We start from the raw sequence: 24,502 nt of genomic DNA, 5'->3' as shown, positions 1-24,502 counted from the left end.
TGCTTTAAACCCTGCCTTCTCAGCACCCACTGCGACGTCGTCCTCACAGCCACCCAAAACACCTCCCCAGCAGCCCCAGGCCCTGCTGAAATCAGTCCCGTCAGTCCCCGTTCGCCTCCTCCTCCTGCTGGGCTGCTTCCATGCTTCCCGTGGGGATGCATCCAGTGCCCCCGTGTGCCCCACCTACCCCTATAGGGACACAGATGCCCGTGGTGTCCTCTTGTTGGATGGCAAATACCGTGCGTGTTAGGGGCTGTATAGCCTTGTCCATCCCTGCAGCTAAAGCAAGGGGTGTTAATCCCAGACGGGGGGGCAGAATGATGCTATTGCCCTAATATTTGTGGGAAAGGCTTCAAGGAGTAAAGGGCTGGGACACAGAGCAAGCAGAGGTCCCCAGTGCCATCCCCAGCATCAAAAGCTTGGAAAAAAGTGGGAGAAAGGGATTTCAGCCTCACCCTGTGAGCTTCACAGGTGCAAGCTTCAGTCCTCAACCGTGACTGAATGCAGTTTCAGAACCATTTCCTGGATGTGGCTGTGACAAGTGATTTTGGTATCTCTGTAGCTCTCTGGTCCCTTTTCAGTCTTGTTTAAGTTCTTGGCCTCAACAACTTCCTGCAGTGATGAATTCTGCAGTTTAATTAAACATTGTGAGAAGAAGGACATCCTCTTATCAGGTTTGAATTTCCTGCCTTTCCAATCCCAGCTTGTAAAGTGGGAAGGTCTCCACATCCAGATTTCAAAAGGACTAGAGTGAAATTCTTGGGGATGCTGCCAGGCATGGGCAAGCAAATGCTGTTTTTGCTTGCCTCAGTTTCCCCATCCACAAGAGTGAAGTTGTGAACCTCTTTTAGAAAGAGTTTTGAGGCTTTCAGCCATGAAGAGAAGGGAGGGGAGGGGTGGGGAAGGGCAGGGCGAGAGGAGAGGAGAGGAGAGGAGAGGAGAGGAGAGGAGAGGAGAGGAGAGGAGAGGAGAGGAGAGGAGAGGAGAGGAGAGGAGAGGAGAGGAAAGAGAAGAGGAAAGAGAAGAGAAGAGAAGAGAAGAGAAGAGAAGAGAAGAGAAGAGAAGAGAAGAGAAGAGAAGAGAAGAGAGAAGAGAAGAGAAGAGAAGAGAAGAGAAGAGAAGAGAAGAGAAGAGAAGAGAAGAGAAGAGAAGAGAGGAGAGGAGAGGAGAGGAGAGGAGAGGAGAGGAGAGGAGAGGAGAGGAGAGGAGAGAAGAGAAGAGAAGAGAAGAGAAGAGAAGAGAAGAGAAGAGAAGAGAAGAGAAGAGAAGCTGCTATTTTGAGTTTGCCACTTTTCCTGTTTTGGTCTAGTTTTTATCTGCAAACCAGAATACAACAACTTGTCGACACAAAACAACGGCAAACAGATAATTTGGCAAGGGGCCAGCTAAACCTGGCAACTGGTGCACCAAAAGTTTATGCCAATTTGTCCCAGCTTGTCAGGATCGCATCATGTTTCTCTGCTTTCAAGGTGCACACAACAAAGCGACATTGTGGTAGATGCCTGATGACTTGGGGCTGGTGAATGAGATCTGCATTATTAATTTAACTTGGGTGGCTCCTCTATTTCTGGTGAGGTGCCTTGAGGAATTATGGGAATTATGCTCAAAGGGAAACAACCTGATTTAAAAATATTCCTGTGGTTCAAACAAATGTGTATTTCCCTGTTGCTATTAATTTTTTAGACTTTGATCCTCCTCCAAATACTCATGCATGTGTTAGCAAATGAGCCATCCTTTTGATTCAGGCACGAAAAGCATAGAATAGAATCATTTAGGTTGGAAAAGACCCTTAAGATCAAGTCCAACCATCCATCTAACATTACAAGTCCACCACTAAACCATCTCCCTAAGCATCACACCCACACATTTCTTAAATACCTACAGGTATTTAAGACTCCACCACTTCCCTAGGCAGCTTGTTCCAATGTTGAAACACACTTTCCACAAATAAATTCTTCCTGATATTCAATCTAAACCTCCCCAGTGCAACTTGAGGCCATTGTCTTGTGTCGTACCACTTGTCACCTGAGGAAAGAGACCTTGCTGCAACCTCCTTTTAGGTAGTTGTAGAGAGCGATGAGGTCTTCCCTCAGCCTCCAGACTAAACAACCCCAGCCCCCTCAGACACTCCTCATAACTCATCTTCTAATTCCTTCCCAGATGTTGGTCTTCTCTGAATGTGTTCCAGCAACTCAATAACTTTCTCGCAGTGAGTGCCCAAAACTGAACACAGTACTTGAGGTGCGGTCTCACCAGTGCTGTGTACAAGGGGGCAAGGACAAGGGGAGTCCTAGTCCTGATGGCCACACTATTTCTGATGCAGGCCAGGAAGCCCTTGGCCTTCTTGGCCACCTGAGCACACTGTTGTCTCTTGTTCAGCCAGCTGCTGACCAGTACCCCCAGCTCCTTTTCTGCTGGGCAGCTTTCCAGGCACTCTTAACCAAGTCTGTGTTGCTGCATGAAGTTGTTGTGACCTAAGTGCAGAACTGGCGTTTAGCCTCAGCCAATCAATGCAGCTGGATAGGTCCCTCTGCAGAGCCTTCCTACCCTCAGGCAGATCAGCACTCCTGCCCAACCTGATGTTGTCTGCAAACGGACTGAGGGTGCACTTGATCCCCTCATCAGAAGTGTTGATAAAAATGCTAAACAAAACTGGTCCCAGTCCAGAGACCTGGGGAACACTACTGGTGATGGGCCACCAAGTGGATGGAACTCCATTCACAGTGACCCTTTGGCCCTGGCCACCCAGCCAGGTTTTTACCCAGCAAGCAGTACATCTGCCCAAGCCATGAGCAGACAGTTTCTTCAGGGGAATGCTGTGGGAAACAGTATCAAATGTTGCTGGGATAACAAAATTAATATTTCATGCCTTTCTAGTATTTTTCTCAATGAGAAATTCATTTCAAAGTTTGAAGAGGAGGATTTGAGAGCTGTAACATTTGCTTTATGCAACACCTTTGGGCACAAAGTCAATCCTCTTTTATAGACATATTTCCAGTGAAATAGAACAGACATTTCTTTCTATTTGCTGCTCTGTGAAGCCTTTTCTTTTGCAGATCACTGTTTTGGGCCCTGTTCAAGCCCTCTGTTCTTTCCCTGGAGCAGCAAAGTTGCACGATTTGAAGGTATTGCTGTATTTGCTGCCATCTAATGGGAGAATTTAGCCTCGGCGGCCTCAACTCCTCACATTTATGTGGCAGATAAAAACGTTTGTGTAGTAGCAAGGTTGTGCAGGAAAAGCAGCAACAGCTGCATGCAATCCGAGCAAAGGGAAAAGGTGATCTGTCGTCAAACTTCAGCACATGGGCAGCTTTGCACAGTGGCCGTGCAGCCAGGAACCATTACAGAGCCAGTGAAAGGAGCCCACTTGGGTTGATCAGGCTGAAATGGTGCTTCTCTCATCACAGATCAGACTTGCAAGGTGTGCTTTATGTTGTTTTAAGATAAAACAGCAGAAGCAGTGAAGATGGGAACAAACAAATCCTGTTATGGATATCCTGAATCCAGCCACAGCCCTGAGCTGAGCCAAGTAAACTCTTCCTGAGTAGTTGCATTTTTCAGGCTGGTCCCACAATGCAACAAGTAATAAAACCATTCTATAATGAAATATGGTAGAAGGGGATCACCATGGAGTGGTGTCATATGTTGCATTAAGCAAATAAAGTTCTTTAAAGATTAGGGCCAGTGGAGGATGGCCACTGGCAAAAGGATGGGCTTGGGAAGGACTCTTAGGGGATGGGGGCTTTGATGATACAGAGGTGTTGGGGCACTGCAAAGGGGATGGCATGTCTAAGAGAGCTGCCAGTACTGATGCTGCTGCTTCAGCTATTGTCACTGCAAAGTGACAGTACCTACAACCCTCCTTGGTGGAGCTCGTTACCTTGATTTTTCAGAGCATGGTCATTCTTTGGTCTCCATTCATCTCCATCTGCAAATCATTAGCAATTCTGAACACTTTTTGTGGATCATACAGAGTTGATTTTTCCTGAGAATAAGGGAATAAAGCCCCAGCCTGGTTTTGGATGTCACCTGGTTTCGGGGACAGCAGGGAAACCTCTCTGTGTTTCTCAGACAGGGCTGTGAGCAGCACATGTACTCTGTTTAAATGTGTAATTCTGTGAGCAGGGCCACAGCAGTCTATCCTTGCCTGGCACTGTGCACTGCAAGTCTTCACCACACACATTTTCCATTGCCTAATAAAGACTAAACTTAAATAACAACTTTTCAACAATGGGGACATGAATTACTCTCAGTCACTTCTGCCTTTATTAATACAGAAGTGGCAATTTCTCGGAGCTTTGATATCACTACCTATCACATACGGTTAAAAACAGCCACTGTTAGAAGCAGGGAAAGAGAAACTAGGTACATACATGAGGAGCTCTGAAGCCTTGTTTCATTGGAAAGTTGGGCTATAACAGATTCAGAAACACACTTTTTTTTTTGTAATATATAAAAACATGAAAATGTAACACTTGTATTCTTATCTATTTAGTCTGTATGCCTTTCTCTGCAAAAATAGTTATCTGCATCAAGCTGTTAAAAAAAAAAAAAAAAGAAATTGTGATGTGTACCTTTTTTAGATGTCACACTGAGATTCAGTACTTCATCAGAAGTATCACTTTTAAAGGGCAGGGTGCAGAAGCTCACTTTTCCCTGCCCATACTGGGGGCTTGCTGTGACAGTGCAAGACTATGCTCTGGGTGCACTGCAGTGAAACAAGGACTCATGAGCATTCTTCTGTCTATATACCACCTCATCACTTCAGTGCCCTTTCTGTTATCCCGGACTTGCTCTTGGGGCTTTTCAATGTATTTTGATCAAAGTTTTCAATCTTTTTCAGTCAGGACCCATTGTTGATCACTGGCAATGTAAACTGCAAGAGGGGAAAACAGCTTTGCCTTGCCAAGTTGGAGAGACTTACACAGTGCACTTAGGATATACAGCATGTTTCATTGGTCCAAACCAAATCTGACCAGGTTGTAAAGACAGAGCCAAAGTCCCCACTGCACAGCAGCACAAATGGCCTTAAACCTTCTGCTGACTCCCTGTACTCATTTCTTTTATCCTGAGACTGGGTTTTGCTGCCTGCTGCTTCCAGGATGGTTCCAGTATCTTGGATCCAGATGGGTTCCTTTCTGCCTCCTTCATTAGCCTGGTTTTGGTCTTCAGGTGAAGGCAGTGCAGTTTCCCAATAAGTCTCCTGGAGGGTTTGTGCTCTCTGGCAACTGGCAATTGCAGAGATGAGCAGGGAGCAGGACAGACAACAGCCCTCTCCTCTGCAGCATTTTTTGCCCTCAGCATCAAGGGAGCTCAGGCAAGACAGGCACACAGGGAGCAGAGCTGGTGGTCAAGAACTGTTTTTTTGCTTTTCTGCCACAGCAGTTTCAGACCACAGCAGGGACTCTGTTCATCATCAGCAGCAGCCCTTTTTCTTCTGAGGCAGCTTTGGTACGTCTTCTGCCTTATTTCTCAATTGATCTTCACGAACTTTGAGTGACCTGGGCAATAAGGAAGTAAATTAGTCAGGTGTTTTCCCCCATATTTTGCATTGCTATTATATTTTTTAGGACAAGCATTGGTAAGGGGACTCAGTGCAGTGAAAGGAGTTGGGAGCCTTCCAGCTCAGCATGCTGTGAGAACTGCAGACTCTGCTGAAAATGCCAACCTAAATCCAATCACAGACAGAACTGATTTCAAACAACTCAGGAAGAAATCAGCAGCATCCTGAGAAGGGTTTCCTTCATCCCCTTGCAATGCTGTACATCCAGGTGACATCTCACAGTACCTCCCCAGCTCATCCTGGCCATGCATGTGCTGCTCTGGGAGCTCTCCATGGCACTTGGGGACATGGAGGCTGTGGTGACAGTGAGATGCCCGCATTTCCTAGTGGAAAAAAGCTGGAGGAAGTCCATGAAATTCAGGACAGCTGGCAAAATCCAGACACAGGCCTCACCTGATTAGGCTGACCATGGACTCAGCAACGTTGTGGCCCGAGGCAGCGCTGCATTCATAAAATATGAGCTGATACTCCTGGAAGACACAGAGTCCACAGAGAAATGTGCTTTCCTTGCATTGGAATAGCTTCATATGGGAGCAAATAGCCAAGAAACGTCATGGTCAAGTGAAAACAGAAGGACTCAAAGGAACAGGTAACTCAATAACTGATTTACTGCAATGTGAGGGTGAAATCCAGCTTTTCTGGTAGCTGCAACACCAACATTTAGTGTCAAGAAGAAGGCTACTACTGCAGAGAACAATGCAATGCAGCCTGGTTAGTGGAGCAAATGCAGAGAGAGCAATGAGGTGTTACTGGGTTTTTGTACCTACCAGTGACTGGTTTGTGAGAAAAAAGCATCTAATCCCTTGTCCTGCTGCTTCCATTGGCAGAATCAGTCAGGGGATACTGGCCCAAACCTCAAAAACTTTGAAATTAAATGGGTAAAGGTGGATTTCTTCTTACTTAATTTTTATTAGCCACCTACATTTTAAGAGATCGATCATATTTTTGGTGTTCAGTATCCTTAAAACATGATAGAGTTCTGTGTTTTTATTATTTGTATTATGCTGGGAAGATGCATGGCATTTCCTGGCAATGATAAGATGGGTTCAGAGATCGTTTTGCTGCCCACTGATGCACTAAAGGTACATTTTGGATTTCCTCCAGGTCCTCAGGCAGGCAGGAGCTGGTGGCTTCCATCCTTGGGTGTCCCTACTGAATCTGTGTGGGCAGCATGCTGCAGCAGGGCCATGCACCTACCTCAGCCAAGCGTTCCGCCTCTTGAGTAGGGACCTGTCTCTCTGTAGCGCAGTCCGTTTTGTTCCCAAGAAGCAGAATAGTGACTCCATCTTCTGCTCCCTCCTGGACAATGAAACAGGGAAGAATCAGGAGTGCACCTACATCCTCCTAGAATCACAGCCAGACACACTGCCCAAAGACATCCTGGAACATCATGAAGGATGTGCATGGATTTGGTCTGATAACAAAACTTTAAATTCTTAAACTCACTTAACAGCATTTAAGAAAATGTTTGTTTGTTGTTAAATCTATTAATAGGGCAGGGAACGGGGCAAGTTAATCCTGTAGTGAACTTGCTTTGTGTTTGACTTCAGCAACCCTTCAGAAGATGCTCTGACTGTGATTTATGGGCACTGAGCCTAGTGACAGACTATTTTGTTCCAGTTTTTTTAAACATTTTATACTTGATTGAAAAATCTCTGGCAGGAAGTTTTTAAGAAGGCATGAGTTACCTCCTATTTCTCAGTACTCAAAAGAGGACTACGCTTTATTTAAAAGTGTTACCAAAATCACTTTCAACATTATCAATTCTTCTGCAGTAGTTTTTAATTTTATAAAGTTGATAGCAATCACAACAAAGTTATTAACAACCTTCACTGCAAAAATGTGAGCACCTAAATTTTTTAAATCCTTCCAGAAAAATCAGTTTATAACCAAAGCAAGGCAGAATGCCCTTTGCAAAGTGCTTAGCAGCCTCCAGCTGCCCAGCCACGACCAGTGGCAGAAGTCAAACAGTGAAATGATGATGCCAGTCATCATGATACCCCAGGCCATGAAGCAGAACAAGGTTTTCCTGCCTTGCTCACCTGGATGCAGCTGAGCCAGTAGCGCACGTCTGCGAAGGAGTACTGCGACGTGATGTCGTACATCAGCACCACCCCGTCTGCTTTCCGGAAGAACTGCTTGGTGATGCTGTGGTACCTGTGGACATTTCAAACCATCACCGGGCTGGAGTATGGAGTTTTCACCTAGAACCAATCTAAAATCCCAGAGGGAAAACTGGAAACGTGGGTTGGTCAAAAAGGAAAAAACAAAATTTGCTCCTATCCTGATCAAAGAGGCCATACAGACAGCCTGAGTGCTTATTTTTATCTTAATTACTTTCTCTATTATTTTTATCAGCTCACACACTAATCAGAGTCCATCCCTAAACAATCGCCTTTGCTTAGCATAGGCAAAACATTTGATTCCACTAAGCTACAAAAAAAATGAAAAGCTTTTTTTTGCTCTTCCCAGTCACACAGCACAGCACCTCACCTTTCCTGCCCAGCTGAGTCCCATAGACGGAGAGCAAAGTGCTTGTTGTCCACGATGAGGCTTTTGACCTGATAATCCAATCCTAGGATACACAGAAAGGGGATGTTTTGATATCATAGAGTTGACCACCATGATAGATAATGGATGGAGAAGCCATGCTGTGTGTAGGCATGGTGTGGGGCCACAGCTCAAGCAGGATGGTTCCAGAGGAGCCCATGATCTTTGGTGGCTGAATTTTGGAAAGGTCTCAAATTTCACAATGAGTAAGACCAGCTTGGTTCAGAGAAGAGAATAGAGCCAAAAGGCAGAACAGAGAGAAAAACCACTGGGGCCATCAGTATTGCCCCAGAGTGGGCGAGGCGGACCACCATTGCCTGCTTGTGATGACCCAGGTATGTGTAGTTGGTGGTCCTACTTAGTCCTTGGTGACAGGTTTGAGTGAGCAGTAATGCACACGTAATGAATTCCAGCAGCTTATGGGGCAAAGGAAAGGGAACTGTGATGGTCACACAAGTGGGTGCAGAGCCCTGAAGAGTGCAGTCAGAGGAAACCTACCTACTGTGGCAGTGAGGTGCGGGTTGAAGGTGTTGGCATGCAACCGGTACAGAAAGGATGTTTTGCCCACATGGGAATCACCAACAAACAGCACATTGTACAAGTAGTCTGGGTCCAGAGAGACTTCAGAAGAGCCCCTTGGGGAAGCTCCTGCTCCATTCACAGTCATAGCTCCTGGCTCTCCTGGGCTGGGCTCACCTTCCTGGCTCATTTTCTGCCCAATCTCTTTTTTCTTCTCTGGTTGGCCAACATCAAGGTCTTCCCTCCACTCTCCTGAGAGATGCCTTTGAGGCTGCACCCTGCTGTTGGCTGCATCCACCAGTGTGCTGTCTCCGAGATTCATCCCCAGCAGATCATTCCCAGTATCTTCCTCCTCTTGGACCCTTGTGCAAAAGGCTGACACTGGTGGTACCTCTTGTTTTGGAGGCTCGGCAGGTCCAGCAGCTACTCGCTCGGTTTCTGTCACACATGGTGGCTTCTCCTGTGGCTGCTGGGGAGCAGCATGAAGCCTCACCTTGTCTGCCTGTGATGAGACCTGCTCCAGGAGCTCACTTTGGGCTGCCTGTCCCGAACCACCTAGCCATTGCACATCTGGAATGAGAACATCCTCTTGCATCACTGTATCCCAATTTAGAGTGCTAATTTGTAGAGGCACCTCAGAAACAGGGGATGCCAGCGTGGCTGCATTGGTATCATGGCCCTGTTTTAGTTCTAAATGCTGAACTTCAGGTAAGATCCTTGTCTCTGCCTCTAGTCTAGCTCCCTGCACAACTTCCAGACCTTGAGCTCCATCCAGAGGCCTCCCCTTTGCATCACCACTCTCTTCCTGGAAAATTTCCAGAGCTTGGTTTTCTTCCAGGACCTGCTCGTCTGGATCATTAAGTGCTACCAGTATTACATCTGGATAAGGATGTGCAGTGGCAGAAGCATACTCTTGATGCAAAGCAGCCACAGCTGGAAGGGGCACAAGTGCATCAGCATCCCCATCCCACGCATCTGTGTTGTGAACCGTGCGCAGCCCTGCTTCCAAAGCCACAGCCTGGCTCTGTGCCACTTCCCCAGTCCCTGCTGCAACCAGGGGCTGCAGGTCAGCCCATGTGCTCCCTCCAGGGGTTGATAAGAGTTCCTCCACCTGCACAAGTGACTCTGCCTCCTTCAATTTCAATTCCTGAGCTTTATCTTGGACCAGTCCATCAGGGACTGGGCTCCCCACAGGGGTTTCTGCTGGGGAAAGGCCCTCACCAAGCACTGCAGCAGCACTGGTTCTCTCCTCCAGCCCTGGCCCTGCTCTACGAGCCTCCTCCAGGGGTTGTACATCTGGCCACACACTCCCTGCCTGCTCTGTACCTGGGGCACCAGCAACACTTCGGTGCTGCAGCTCTGCTGCTGTGCTCCCTCCTGAGCTTGCCTCAAGCTCCCCCAGCTCTGCAAGCAGCTGCATGCTGGCAGCACTGCTCAGGGCCTCCAGCACCTCCATGCTTCCAGCCTTCTCCTGTGGTGGCACCTCTGAAGCAGCCCCCTCTGCCAGCCCAGCTTCTGCTCCCTGGTGATCAAGCAGAGGCTGATTTGGCAGCCCAGGCTTGCTTGGCCCTTGTCCCCCATCCTCAGCCTCCTCCCTGAGATGCATGGCCATGTGGTGCCTCACATCCCTTGAGGCTTCTGGGATAGGACCCCCATGGAGCAGAGTCTCTGCCAGAGAGTCTTCTGCCTCCTCCATTCCCAGTGTCTGAGCATTAATCAGGACCAGCCTAGCCAGACCTAGGCTCCCCATAGGGGTTTCTGCTGGGGCAAGGCCCTCTCCAAGCACTACAGCAGCACTGGTTCTCACCTCCAGCCCTGGCTCTGCTCTACCAGCCTCCTCCAGGGGTTGTACATCTGGCCCCATGCTCCCTGCCTGCACTGTACCTGGGGCACCAGCCACACTTCGGCGCTGCAGCTCTGCTGCCGGGCTACCTCCTGGGCTTGCCTCAAGCTCCCCCATCTCTGCAGGTAGCTGCACACAGGCAGCACTGCTCAGGGCCTCCAGCTGTTGCACATCTGCCACCACTGCCCCTTCCTGTGTTTCAGCTTGTGGCACTGCCTCTAGCTGTAGCACGTGTGCATGTGCAGTCCCTTCCTTCATGTCCCCAAAATCTTCCCCACTGTGCTGTAGCCCAGCATCACCTTGCCCTCCCTGCATTGCCTCTCCTGCACCCCTCTCCTCCTCTGCAGCCTCAGCTGGGGGCTCGCAGGCTGCTCCATGACTCCTGCCATGCTTTGCTCCATGCACCTGAGCTGGGTCTGCATCTACCTGCACCGTTCCTTTGTCCTGTCCCCATGACTGCACCTCTGCACCATCACCTTCCCCATCTACATTTTCGGGGTTGGGAACTGTTGTCACCCCTGGGAGGACACCGTCTTCCTGCTTTGCTGCCATTTGCACCTCACCCCTGCATGTCAGCTCTGGCTCCAGGCACCCTCCCGGCACCCCAAGCACATCTCTGGCAAAGCCCCAACCTGGTGCAAGCTCCAGTTCCCAGCCCTCAGGGGTTGCCTCCAAATTTTCTCCCTGGCTTAACACTGCTTCTTCAGCATCTCCTGGCGGCTGTGCCTTTTCCTGCTCTGTCTTTTTGTGCACCCATTCTGCTCCCTCCACCTCCACCCATGCCTGCTCAGCTGTCTCTGTGCTCTCTCTAGGTGCACCTTGTGGACGCTCAGCCTCCTTTAGCATCTGCTCCTTCTCATCAGCACCCTTTCCCTTCCCAAGTAAAGTCCCTTGCACCTCCAGGCCCTGCCCTGCTCCCTCCAAGCTGTTTCCCTGCTCTGCCCCCAGCTCCTCAGTGGACGCACCGGCCTGTGTCATGTCCCGAGCAGGAAGCTCAGCTGCAGTTCGTCCCTCTCTCAGGTCTACTTTGAACAGCTTGTGACCGACGTGGGTATCCTGTGGGGCCCCAACGGCCGAGCCATGCAGTGCTGCTGCCTCTGGTCCTGTTTGGGGCTCAGCATCGTCTTGCAGGCAACAGGCAGCTTCTGCCAGTGCAGTGGGTGTAGCTGGTGCCTGTGGCACCAGCTGCACGCTCAGAGCTGCTATTGCATCATTCATCTCTCTTAGCAAAGAACCTTGGTCAGAAAACTGTTCCTCTTTCAGAAATTCAGGGAAAGGGTCCTCTTCTACAGAGAGTGCTCTTGGCAGTCCTGAAATGCTTGTTTCTGCTGGCAGCTTTTCCCAAACCCTGGAAGAGCAGAAAATGGTGTGAGCACAGTGCTGGGTCTGGCAGCAGCTCTGTCCCATCCACCTCCACCTTGGAGGATGCCTCCTCTGCCACTTTGCCTGTCCCCCTCCAAACCCCTCTGTATTACAGATGGTGCCATGCTCAAATTGTCCAATCTGGGCTGGAGCTGCCAAGTTCAGAGAGCAGCAAAGAAACAGAGCCAGGATCACATCACAGCCCAGAAAGTGAGCATGCTTCTTCCCAAGCTCCGCATTCATGTTATCAGAGATGAAAAGAAAAATCTCGGTCAGATACAGTGAGTGCCTGCTCCAACAGGAGCAATGCAGAGCAAGGAACCATGGTATGTGACCTCTGAGATGAGAGATAGATGGGTAAGAAAGGAGCACTAAAAGGAAGAAATGTGCTGTTTAGCCTGGGGAGGGTGGATCCTGGGCCCAGGATCCCTTACACTTGGTGGGTGTTTTTGCGTTGTGGCTTGCCAACTCGGGACCCCAGCCTGATCTGCATCTCTGAGCAGTACTTCTCACTCTGCTCTGGACTCATCTGTGGTGAATGGAGAGAAAGAGAAGGGAAAAATATAAGGCTTGACAAGGGAGTGTATCAATGTCATATGATGTTTAGCTTTCCAGCTTAGGTTTACAGGCATTCCCACACAAAATTTGGAGGTACCAACCCTAATATGCTGCTGCCCCATCCCTCTCCAACCATGTGGGACGTGGTGCCAACCCCCTGTGTGAAAGTCAGGCTCTGGAGCAGGGACACCCTGTCATGTCCCTACCATGCATGGCTGCAGTACCTGCAGGGATGGCGGCGTCTCACCAGGCAGCTCTGCCACTGCTCTGTCCCTGTAAGCACAGAGCACAGGGGTCACAATGGGAAATGCATCCTCTTCACTGCCTCCATCCCTGCCCCCAGGTCATCACTAGCTCCAGAAGTAGCAACGGGCTTTGGTCTAGCCAGGAGGAGGTCAACAAAACCCACCACTGGCCCTTGCACCAGTGCTGGTTGGGGTCCTCCTGGGTGAAGGTTGCCTCCATCTCCTGGGGCTACCTTCAAAGGACATTCAGTGCATGATGCTGATAGTCCTGTTTTTTTTTTCCCAATACTTTTCACACCAAGCCGCTATTCATCCACACCAAGGAGACCACTGCCTCCCCACTGAAGCAAAATGATGACTGAGCCCCATCACAACTCATTTCCCATCTGCTTCAACACCTAGGAGGAAACTAGGTACGAGCAGAAGGAGATGCTGGTCCCTCAGCTACTCACTGCAGCTCCTCCTTGTGCTCCTGAGCCACCGTGGCCCATGTGGTCCACAGGCACCCATGGGTCTGCTGCAGCTGCAGGTTGATGTGCTGCAGCTGCTTCTCCAGCACCCGGTTGCTCTCTTCCAGCTGCTGCTTTTCAGTGCTGGCAGCTTGCTGCATGCTGCGGAGGCTGTGGCACCGTGTCTCCAGCTGCAGGATGACAACCATGACACTCACACCCAACCGGGACCCCTTGGCCCAACATGAAAAATGATGGATCACCATCTCTAAATGATGGATCACCATATCCTCTAGACCTGGGGCTGGATTTCCCCCAGGGTGTCAGGTGGAAAACTCAATTTGGATGCTCCCAGGGAAGGAGGGGAGCACAGGATTGAGGGTGGCAGAGGGGAGGTGATGGAGGTCCTATGTGATAACTTGCATCAAGTGCTGGCAGGGACTGTCCAGGATCAGGTGTACAACACCATGCCAAAGGTAAAGGCACAGCGCAAAGTTCTGCATTGCAATGGGGACCAGGATTTGGGGTCATCTCACCTCTACCTGTGCTGCGACCAAACGCTGCACCTCCCTTTCGCTGGCATCCAGCACTCGCTGCAGCTCCATGCCATGCAAGTGGCTTCGGGCCATGCTCTGGGGTGGCAACAGGAACACTGGCACCCACCCACCCATCTAGGTTTGGGGGTGCTAGGTCCCCCCAGGGTGGATGGCTGGAGGGGATGAGCAGCTAATAACCCCACCTCCTGCATGAGCCGCTGCTGCTCCTGCTGGATCTGTTGCTCCATGGCTGCACAGAGCCGCTGCACCTCCAGGTTGTGCTCAGCCATGCACCTGGTAGGGACAGCAGGGTTGGGGGGGGTTCAGACCTCGTCAAAAAGGGTGCAGGTCTGGGGACCCCGTGTTGCCCATGCAACCTGCAGACTGCAGCCATGGCTGCCCGGAGGCATTCACCCAACAAGGATGTGTCCAGGAGTCTGACACTTTTGCCATCCTGTGAGTGACTGTAGAGGGAGCCCAATCCCAAACACTGGAACCAAGGGAAATCTCAGCTTCATTCACTGCTGGATGCCTCCTTGGGTACATCTCTGTGGCTGGGGTGAGCAGGGGCCCCATCCTTCCTGTCCCTGTCCCCCTCCTTGTACCTCTCTGATGTCATGGGGTGACTCACTTGTTCAGGGTCACCTCCAAGGCCTCCTTCTTGCTCCTGGCTTCTTGGATGCGGTGCCTCATCTTGGCCAGGAAGTCCTCCAGGTTGCCCAGGAGCTGGGGCTCATCCTTCCGGAGCTTGGCCCAGAGCTGCCAGATCTCCTGCCTGCTGAGAGAGAGGCATTTGGCAGCAAGCATCCCCCAATACCCTGCCAGCTCTGGCATCTCATATCATTTAGCCCATGCTGCTGGGAACATGTGGTCCTGACAGTGGCCATGATCCTATCCCCTGCTCCTGCACCTGGGAAAAAGGCAACTCCAACTCAGCCTGTATGGGGACCAAACTGGGGGAAAATCCTGCCCTGTTCCAACCTCAGGCAGCTCTGCCCCATCCTACAGGACACCCATGGGTGCTAAGCCAGGCTGCTCACTCTTCAGAGATGTCATCTGTGCCCAGCTGGTCCATGAAGGCTGCAAAGTGTTTCTGCTCCTCACTGTCCACCCCCTCCAACAATGGGCCGGCAAGGATTGAGTTCCTCCAGGATGCTGTTTTCCGCTGGCGATGGTCCCTGCTGGCCTTTTGGGAGCTCAGGAACTGCCCTGTCGAAACACAGCCCGAACCCTCAGTGCCCAACCCGAATCCTGGCATTCCCCGTCCCAGCACTTCTCCAAGCTGCTCCAGTGCACTTGGACCCAGTGAGCCATGGGCTCAGAGCCCTGCCGCAGGGCTGCTTTTGGGCCACTGTGTGCCACCCAGAACAGGGAGTGTTGCAGATCCCCCTTGGAAAGGGGGCACTGGGATGGGACCGGGATGCTTGGAGGCACTGTGTAGGTACTTACAGAGCCCGGCAACAAACTCCTCAGTGTTCAACCGCCCGGTGCCAGCAGCATCCAGCCCATCAAAGAGGAGCTCCAGCTCCTCTGTGCTGCATGGGAAATCATTCTCCTGCAACTTCTAAGAACAAAGGAAATTAGGAAAAAAAACATCCAGTCAGCAGGATCCCAGTGGTCCCATCCTTTACCTGCATGTCTGAGCGGGTGATGAACCCTGTCTGGTCCTTATGGTGCCCCTGGATGAAGTCCTGCACCCTTTGCATGACTTTAGATGCCCACGGTGGCTCCTCGCTGCGGCCAGGATCCTTGCAGAGCTGCCTGCGACGGCTGGAGCCCATGCGCCGGCCCTTGGCACCTGCCCGGTGTTCAGCCATGGCTCACAGCTGGGTACTGCAGAGGGGGAACCGGTGATTGCTGAGCCTCACCAGTGAGTGCTGAGCCTCAGAAATTCATTTTAACTGGTGGAAAGGGCCCTGAGTGGCTGGCAGGTTTGGCAACAGGAAGAGAGGCACTTATCTTTGGTTGCACAGAGAAAATGTGGCCTCAGCCAACAGCAACAGCCATCCCCACCAGCCAGATTTTGAGCCCAGCACCCGGCAGGCACACAGCTTCTGCCCTGCCCAGACTACAGGGGACATGCAGGGCAGCATCACCACCAGGGCTGAAGGCCAGCTGGGAGGTGGCATAGCCCTCAGCAGAGGACCAGCTGGGGTGATGCTCAGTCTGGGCAAAGTTGAGTGGCTTTGCCTGTTTTGTGGGAGCTCATCAGCATCTTTTAAAATTCCTCCCCCAGCTTTCACAGCCGTGAGTCATCCCTGAGCAGAGTCGCATGCAACCTTGGGGAGGTTTCCACTTGTGCCCATACATTCTCCCCTGGTTCAACCCTCCCATCCTTGGTGCCTCGCAACATCACCAAATTCTGAGCAAAAGCTGGCCAGGGGTAGGAGCCTGTCTTTGTGCTCTGCCTGGGGAAACCCCCTGCTGCTCCATCCCTTGGCTTCTTTCCTTTTGCAATGTGAAACAGCAATTTTGCTAGGTCCTAAGGTGCACCGGAAATGCAGGAATAGGCCCCCAAAATGTCCCCATCGTCTTCAACTCTTGTGCAGCACCCACAAGCACCATCCCACAGCATCATGAAGACATAAGAGGGTCCTGCAAAGTCACCAGAGTCCCACAGGGCACCCAGCAAGGTGAGGGCAGAATCTGGGTACCTTGTTTTGTGGTCCCAGCCTCTAAGACAGCAGAAGCAACATTTTTTTGGGGAGACAGCTGAAGGTGGTGGAAAAATCCCTAGGTACCTGCCCCAGCGCCACAGACAACTGAGCCTGTTGCACACCATGAAACGGGGACACAGAACGAGGAAAAGATGAAAAGAATACCTAAGGGATTTAAACACTGAAGCCTGTCTGAGGTATTTCCTGCTGACGGGCATCCATAGGGTCATCACTGCCAAAATTTGGCAGCTGCATGGCCAGGAATAACAGAGGGCCGAAATCTAAACTGTAAGTCACTAACACTAGCAAAAATATTTTTTCCTTGCTTTTCTATTATTTAAAGTGATGCATGAGCCACCTCTTGAGCAAAACTTACCTTTTCTGCGTGCCGAAAGGTACCCTGAGCTTCAAGGCGCTGTCTGGCCGTGCTGTGAGGTTCCCCGAGGTCAGGGGGATATCAGCCCTGAGCCGAGGGTGTTGCTGCTGCGCACCCGCCAGCCCCGCACCCAAGCTGTCATTTTTCTCTTACTCAAGGCAGCTTTCCGTTTTTGGGTTTCACTCAACTACCGGTGCACACACATTTCCTGTTTGCTGTGCTGCAAGCAAGTATGTGAAGGGCCTGCCTGAGGGGGTTGCCGGACCCCCTAAAACTGTCCTGAACCCACAATAGCCCTGCAGCAGCATCTCCAGCACCGCTGGTAAGCACAGCAGAAGTCCCTGTCCTCTCCTCATTTGCAGAATCTAGCCAGGGATGGAACGTGTCTGGGGCAAGGCAGGGGAAATGCATCAGAGAAACAGCAAAAGGCCAAATAACTCAATCTACAAGTCTATGTAAAAGACTACAGGATTATAACATTCCAGTGAAGAAGGAGCAAACCTGCAAAATCCCCTTGTAGGATTTGGCTTTGGCCCCAGGATTTGGAGAAATCACCTCTATGCTGCTTGCACCAGTCTTTTCCACGGGATGCTGCTGGAATTACTGACACCATGTACAGCCAGTACTGAGAAAGTACTTGCCGGCTCAGCTGCCTGCAACCACTCTGGTTTGCAGCAGGATGGGGGAATAAATGGGTTGCACTCATTTTTGTTCAGCTTTAACTGCAAAATGGGAAGAGATCCCAAGAAAAATCTTAAAGAACAACAAAGGGAAATGCCAATTATTATCTTTAGATTATAACTAGAATTTACATCCAGCTACTGGCCTCACAAAGGCCTGCTTCATTACATGGGCAAAGGCTGTGACTGCTCTGGTTTTGCTTTCCAAAGGCAAAGCTTGTGCCTGTAACCCCAGATTGCATTAACACAGCCTCCCTCCAGACACAGCCAGGCTGGGTTGTTTGGAGATCACCCCGATCTCACATTCATCTCTAATTCTTGCAGCCCCTGGGGCCATTTGCCACTCCACAGAGAAGGCTGCATTTCAGCTTTGCTTTCCTTGGGGATGCTTTTTTGGGGAGAACCCTAAATATCTCCAACCAGCAACACTTACAATGGTACAGCTTGCAGGGCAGGGAGGGGAAGGTGGAGCTGACCCTAGCATCACCTCCAGCTGCAGAATCCTTCCAGCAGCCTTTAGTAGCTCTAGGACAGCACAAACCTGCAGCAGCCATAGCACTCTTTGGCCCTGAGAAGACACCAGGAAGGGGCTGGTCAAAGAGGATTTAACACCATAGTAGGGACAGGAGGGGAAGTACCTGAGCCACCCCCAGTCAGGGCTGGGGTCTCCCAGGGCAGCACAAACATCATACACAGGACCACAGAAGCCAGGTCCTGGCTGTCTTCAGAGCCCCGTGAAGAGTGCTGGGGGATGTTCAGCTGCAGATTTACTTCTCCCTTCTTCAACCATCACTGCTGTTGGCAAAGGTGAGGTGACAGCAGAGGGGAGCAGCTGGCAACAGCCAAGCGGGCTGGAAGGACTGATGTAAGGGGAAAAATTAAAAAGGCTTGAGTCAGCAACACCTAAAAGACCGCACAATGATAGTGCTCCATAAGTATTTCAAGGGGGTTTCTGGGTATGTGGAAGCAGAGGCATGGCACAGATAGCAGAGGTCCCCACACATGTGGCAGCAGCTTCTGCTGGGGACACTGGATTCCACACTCAATTCCAATTTCCCAATTCCACAATTGAACAGGGTTAAGTGGATGGGCTGTGGTGATGTTTTGCCCCACCACCACCCTTGAAAAACTCCCATCTCATGGCTTTGATGTTTCAAGCCAAGACATCATCCAGTGCTATGACAGCCCCTTCCCACCTGGCTCCACATAAAGCACAGCTCCGTGGTTGCTGCAGCTTCCATCCCTGCTCCCAGACAGACCAAAGACAGGCACAGCCCTCAACGCAGGGTTGCATCCCTGAAGTAGTCCCCAGCCCATCCTACCAGGCAGGCACCTAGTCACCTCCCCCCACAGACCCTGCTCCCAGCTCACCACACAGCACAGTTATTTCCATTAATCCACAGCCACTGATTCCCTTACACAAGACAGGTGTTTATTCAGTTACAGGTGTTTATTCAGTTACATTTATAGACTGGTATTACCAGGTAGACCTGGTGTAGACAGGTATTTCCCCTCCCCCAGGCAGCCTTAATAGCATTTTTATAAATAAACATTTAGTGCTGGGAGCTTGCCAGCTTCATTGACAGCAAAGTGCATCATGTTACAAGGTGGGAGGTGGACCCCATCCCTACTCCACCTGGGACCATCTTGCGCCAGTTTCCAGAGTCCAAATGCAGCAGGGCAGGAGATGAACCCAGTAAAAGTGCTGAGACCTGGCAGCGCTGAGTCCCTCAAGAGCAGCGACATGTCCTGCAGCACCATGTGGCACTGCCAGGACATCCCCACATCCCAGAGACAACAGAAGCTGCTCACTCCGCAGAGCCAGGCAAGGGTCCTCTCCCCCAGCTCCTTAATAGAAAAAAGTCCAGGAAAAGGCTACAACTTCTCTCAGCTTCATCCTCGTGGACAAGCAAGACTCCACCCCTCAAGCAGTCCCGCAGTACCAGAGCAGCAGCTCTCCAGCCTAGTGTCAGCACTGAATGAGGCACAACAGGAGGGCAAACAGCACCACTCAAGCCAACAACATGATGAGGAAATGGGAGTTTGGGTCAGAGTTCAGAGCAACCCAAAGTCTTCCAGGCACTGCTGGCCCCACAGGGGCTGTGCTGGGGACCTCCAGCACATCACCCCTCTGGTGTCCATCGATAGCATCACAGAGCCACCCAGAGGAAGGGCTGTCCAGGTACCAGCACCTCCTTTCTGGGGGAAGGAGCAGCCCCCAGCATTGCTGTGCTTCCCCATGTGGGGGAAGGCTCACCAAGACATGTCCATCCTGCTGTGCCAGCACCACATGCCAGTGATGCTGTGTACTCTGTGCCAGGCTGTCCCACCGCTCTACAATCCATATTGGTGACCTTGATGAATTCTGGTGCCACAGAGCTGACACATCCTCCATAGCTGGCCATCAGGCAGGGAAGAACCATGGTTGGACAGCAGGATAGTGCAAAAATGGTGCAAGGACAGTGCTTGGTCCTACCAACACAGGACAGAGGATAGACTTGGACGGTCCCACGTGCGCCCTTTCAGTCCTCTTCAATCCCTTTGGCAAGGCTGCAATCTTCAACATGGGCTCCTACTCTTCTTTATACATTGCACACAGTGAAGGTCCCTCAGGACCCCAGAGCTACTCATAAATAGGGAACTACAGACTCAACATTGCTTGATACACAGAACTTACACAGTACAGGGTGGGGGAAAGAGCCAGAGCTACCCCCAGGGCACATCAGCATCTGTCCCAGATGGCAGCAGTCACAGCCTGGGCTTGTCACGGACAACCCTCCGCTTGGAGCTGTAGAAGTCTGGAGGGCAGGAAGAGAGGGTTGAAAAGTGCCTCCAGCCCATCAGAAGCTTCCCATGGCAGCACCCAAAAACCCAGCCCAGGGGTGCTCCATCTTAGAGCCACCTACCAAAGCCATGAGTTCCAGGAGAGAACAGCCCATAGACCTCCACCACCTCTTCTCCCAGCAGTGCTTGTTCTGAACTGTATTTTCACCCCTGATCCTGAGGACAGGCTCAGGTCATGGGAACTGAAGCCGATGAACTGTCCTGGGTCATTTTTAGTTACAAGACCTCCAACCCTGGTGTGAACTCACTGCCCACCCCTCAGCAGCCAAAAGGAATCCCAGTCTACAGCCTTTCCCCTTGGAAGACAGGCTCCACTTCCCCAGGAAAGATGCATGAAGGGTGGTCCCATGGCCAGGAGTCAGACAAGGCTCTTGCACCTAATCCCCTCCACCTGTCCCTACCAGGATGGTCACGACACCAGCAATGACACTGAGTGCGCAGGGGGACACCAAAACTCACCTTTAATGGTGGTCTGCCCACGTTTCAAGTGCTGTGGAGAACCAGCCCTGCCAATCTCTGAGCTCCGCTGAGACGCCTCGGCATGAGACCCACCAAGACGGTCCTTAGATGGGACCTTGTGGGCCAAGGAGCTCCTGCTCTCGCTGCTGGTGGCCTTGCCAAGGCTGAGGACCTCCTGGGAAGGCTGCTCAGCCAGGAGTACTCTCTCCCACTTGAAGTGTCCTTCCAGTGGTGTCTCTGTCTCAAAGTTGAAGTTCCAGCGGTGCTGAGCTTCTTCCAGGTGTTGCCTCAACAGGTCTTCAAAGTCATTCTGGAGCTGGTCGTGGTCCACAGGGCCAAAGAGGTTCCTGCACACCTTGCTACTGCACGGCACCTGCCCAGCCCTGCTCTGTGAGAGGGGCATTGTGGCAGCTGGGAGGAAAGCAGAGCAGGTTAGAGGGTGTTGGGTAAGCCATGAGCAAGCCCAAGGGCTGACACATCTACTGCCAGGGCAAAGCAGCCTGCAGCCAGGGTGGGACTTGCTGGGCAGCGAAACAGCCCAGAGTGGAGCCTCTATCTGCTAACACTCGTTTTGGTCTTTTAGTGGTGTCTTGGGCATAAGCTCAAACACAACTGAAGTCAAACACAGCCTGTAGTGATTCAGAGAGATGGGGAAATGTGCAAGTGTTGTCATTCCCCATACCTCTTCCAGCAGGTGAAGCCCTGCCGTGGCAGAGAACGCAGCACCTCAGTCTAAAATCCCACCACATTCCCATTTCCATGCAGGCACAAAGACTCAGGCTGGCACGTGAAGTGCAAGTGAAGCAACCGGATGTTTTTCTGGCTAGTTTCTTCATCTCAAAAACCCAGGCTCAGTGGCAAGGAAGCCTTTTAAGCAGCTGCAAGAACATGCCACAAGTTTGACCACTTTTAACCAATTTGTCAACTGCAAGAAGCTGTTGGGTAACCAGGGACAAGACCCCGTTTGTTTTTTCCAAATTAATGCCAACAGCCTTGGCCTTCATGTTAAGTGGCAAAGGCTTCCTTTCCAAGCAACCTTCCTTGACATGTGTGGGGCTAACGGATCCCCTGCACCACCCACCATTGTGGGAGAAGCTTTGTTATCATAGCAAAACCAACACCACTCTGGGATTAATGGCTTTTGGAACTCAATCCCACTTTGGTAGCTGTGCTCACTAAATCTGGTTAAAAAAGGATTCACACACACACACAAAAAAAAATCCCTGCATGCAAGACAGCTTTGCCATTTCTCACCCAACCTGGGATCCCCAAAGCCAGGACCCCAACAGACTCCCAGACGTGCACCCCTCCAGCCTTCCCCCAGGATAGGGGGTGAGCCTCCTGTCCCCAGCCCCAGCAGCTGGGAAGGTCTAGGGAAGATCTGTCCCAGCCCAGCTCCACACCACGCATCACCACCCACACAGCCGGCTCAGCACACCCAGGAGCTGCTGCAGGGCCCCCAGACGGGGCCGCCCCGACCCCCTGCCCTGCTCCCACACCACAGAGGGCATCCCCGAGTAAAAACAGAAGCGTAGCTTCCTATCCGCTGGCAGCCGGAGCGCGAGCAGGGTGACCTCATCGCGAGGCAAGTCCCAGCATGCCCAGGCAAGCCCCGGCAGGTACCGGGCAGGGGACGCGTTCCGACACCCTGCCCGGCCACCCTCAGCCCTGCCCGCCTCCGCCACGCCCCGAGGTCCCCATCCTCCGGCCGCCGCGGGGGCCCGGGTGCCACCACGCAGCTTCGGCCTGAGTCACGGCTGCGGGCGGCCGAACGCGGAAAGACCCGGGCCAGGTCGCCGTCCTCTCCCACGGGGGTGGCCCTGCTCCGCGGCCTCCCCAGCCCCACGGGCCGGGCCGGCAGGTGATGCGGGCGCGCGGCCGGACCTCGCCCGGCGAGGCTGCGAGGCCAAGGCGCCCCCGGGCGCGGCGAGCGACAACCCCCTCGCCCCCCTCCCGGCCCCGCAGGCACCTGCGGCACCGGGACCTGCCCGCTCCCGGTTCCACCCGCTCGCTGCGGGGAGATCCCGCACCCGGCAGCGGACGCGACGCTAAACCCGGGGAAGGGGCAAAGGACGCCGCGCTCACGGCACCAACGGCCCGGAGTGGGGAAGGGGCTCCCGCTCCACCGCCCCCGGCTCGGCTGGGGCGAGGGATGCTCTGCGGCCCGCTGCCACCGGGGGGCGAGCGCCACCCGGCGTCGGGCCCCCCTAAACCCGGCCGCCACCCCCCCGCTCCCCCGTTACCGGCGCAGGGCCACCGCCCTCTCAGCAGCAGCTGCAGCGAGCTACTGCTGCTGCCGACACCGCCGCCTCCTGCCGCCCAACCCCGGCGAGCACCAGTGCCCGCGGGGCGATGCGGCCCGCACCGAGCGCCGCCGCCGCCCTCACCCTCGCGTCGCCGCTCCCGTCGCTGCCCGGTGCCGCTCACCGCCCTTTATAGCGGGGCGGGGCGGGCCGGGGCGGCGCCTCCCGCCGCTCACGGCGTCTCCCGGGATTTCCCCCCCGCCCCCGCGTCTCGGCCCCACCCCGGCCCCGGCCCGGGGCGTCCGGGGGGATGCGGGGACTGCCAGACAGGGGACGCGGGGCGATGCGGGAACCCCCCCCATCAGCGGACGCAGGAACCGGGGGCCGCGGGGCCGCCCCCTTGCCAAGCAGGAGACGCGGGGATCTTCGGCAACGGCGTTTTTGCTGGATGGAGGGGGCTCCGCATCCCACCCCAGTCTTTCCTGGGCCGCTGGAGGGCGGAATTCAAATGGGAAGGGGAATGATGGAGTAACGCGGGGCGGCTCTCGCTGCCCCTCGGGTGTCCGGCTCGGGGGTGATGCTCCCCTGGTCCCCAGGCACTGCCCAGCCCTGTCCTGGGCTGCAGGCCTGCCCCTGGCCTCTCCTGCGGGATTTTCACCCAGAGGGCCGGGCTCTGCTCCGCCAGCGGAGCCCCTGCACAGGGCTGCACCAGCGAATAGTTTTGGGGAAGCATCCGGTGGTCTGAGTCCTGCAGCTTCCCAGACAAGGGCGAGGAGGAGGAACAAGTCTGTGCATGTCCTGCAGGAAACTGTGGGAACTATCTGGAGGGATGTGTGGCTTATCTGGAAAATGCATCCAAGTTCACGCACACAAAAGGTCCAAAACCAGGGCAGCTTCCATTGGGGTTAAAGCAGAGAGCACCCACCCCTGTGCTGCGCCAGGGCCACCTCTGCCCCACAGCACCAGAGCCGATGCCCTCAGGGTCAGCTTGCCTGTGATGCACGGGGACGGGCTCTGCAGCACCCCGTCAGCATGACATAAGCTGCACGGGCACCTTGGACATGATGATTTGGGCAGCAAGGGTGCAAACATAGTACTCTCCTTTGGGGTACAGTAAGATGACAGCACGATTTCAAGTGGCATACAAGGCCAGATTCAAGCTCTCATTTGCGGGCACTCCTCAAGGGCACCAGGCACCCCATGACTGGTGGCTGCTGGGGGCTGAGCCTTCCCAGCAGCAGGACCCTCAGCATGCAAAAACCCCATGCATTTCCTGTCTGGACCAGCAGCTTCCCCCCAGCCCAAGCAGCCAGAGATTATGTTTGGGCATGTTTGGCTGGAGGCAGCCACGCACTGCAGCAGTATTTTCCAGTGCTGGTCCCCACTGCAGCACTGGGCCTGGCCAAGACATTTGTATTCAGGTTGGCTCCCTCTGGACAGGGATGGGATGGGGAGGAAAGGTCCCTGCAAGCCTCTTGGGAATGTGAAAGCATCCTAAATTAATATTGCACATTGCAGAAAATCCATCCTGGCATAGCTGGGGGCTGGACCCAAATGCTGCCAAATCACCGGAGTTTGATCCACTGTTAATGTTGTTGGGGCTCAGTGGGAGCCACTG

At 52.9% G+C, this 24,502-nt stretch overlaps 2 protein-coding genes across 3 annotated transcripts; both read right to left on the bottom strand.

Annotated features, from left to right (window-relative positions):
• Positions 1-5,416: 5,416 nt before the first annotated feature.
• Positions 5,417-15,442, bottom strand: RAB44 (RAB44, member RAS oncogene family). Its single transcript, XM_050715275.1, has 16 exons — positions 15,257-15,442; positions 15,075-15,189; positions 14,666-14,834; positions 14,257-14,403; positions 13,829-13,919; positions 13,626-13,721; positions 13,093-13,280; positions 12,620-12,668; positions 12,272-12,366; positions 11,441-11,823; positions 8,612-9,565; positions 8,057-8,138; positions 7,606-7,720; positions 6,761-6,862; positions 5,957-6,033; positions 5,417-5,501 (listed from the first exon to the last, which is right to left on the bottom strand). The coding sequence occupies exons 1-16, from the start codon at positions 15,440-15,442 to the stop codon at positions 5,417-5,419; spliced, it is 2,934 nt and encodes a 977-aa protein (XP_050571232.1).
• Positions 15,443-18,748: 3,306 nt separating this feature from the next.
• Positions 18,749-23,101, bottom strand: CDKN1A (cyclin dependent kinase inhibitor 1A). 2 transcript variants are annotated; one of them, XM_035570575.2, is made up of 3 exons: positions 23,029-23,101; positions 20,642-21,052; positions 18,749-20,136 (listed from the first exon to the last, which is right to left on the bottom strand). In XM_035570575.2, exons 2-3 carry the CDS (start codon positions 21,042-21,044, stop codon positions 20,087-20,089), a joined length of 453 nt encoding a protein of 150 aa, XP_035426468.1. In that variant the 5' UTR covers positions 21,045-21,052; positions 23,029-23,101; the 3' UTR covers positions 18,749-20,086. The 2 variants fall into 2 exon arrangements, with proteins under 2 accessions (XP_035426468.1, XP_035426467.1); XM_035570574.1 differs by having other exon boundaries at positions 22,885-23,046.
• Positions 23,102-24,502: the final 1,401 nt, after the last annotated feature.

This window comes from Cygnus atratus, chromosome 24, assembly GCF_013377495.2.
Source record: "Cygnus atratus isolate AKBS03 ecotype Queensland, Australia chromosome 24, CAtr_DNAZoo_HiC_assembly, whole genome shotgun sequence".
Taxonomy (NCBI): domain Eukaryota; kingdom Metazoa; phylum Chordata; class Aves; order Anseriformes; family Anatidae; genus Cygnus; species Cygnus atratus.
The sequence above is the reverse complement of the archived record's forward strand: the minus strand, read 5'-3'. Positions and strand labels throughout refer to the sequence as shown.

Excerpts from the sequence above, each read along its gene's own strand:
- CDKN1A (XM_035570575.2), bottom strand. The coding sequence starts at position 21,044 with ATGCCCCTCTCACAGAGCAGGGCTGGGCAGGTGCCGTGCAGTAGCAAG. Across the intron at positions 20,137-20,641 it reads TGGGCAGACCACCATTAAAG|ACTTCTACAGCTCCAAGCGG; the intron begins GTGAGTTTTGGT and ends CCTGCCCTCCAG.
- RAB44 (XM_050715275.1), bottom strand. The coding sequence starts at position 15,442 with ATGGCTGAACACCGGGCAGGTGCCAAGGGCCGGCGCATGGGCTCCAGC. Across the intron at positions 14,404-14,665 it reads ACAGATGACATCTCTGAAGA|CAGGCAGGAGATCTGGCAGC; the intron begins GTGAGCAGCCTG and ends CCTCTCTCTCAG. Across the intron at positions 9,566-11,440 it reads TCGGGACATGACACAGGCCG|CTGTGGCTGCTTTGCATCAA; the intron begins GTGCGTCCACTG and ends TGCCCCTTCCAG.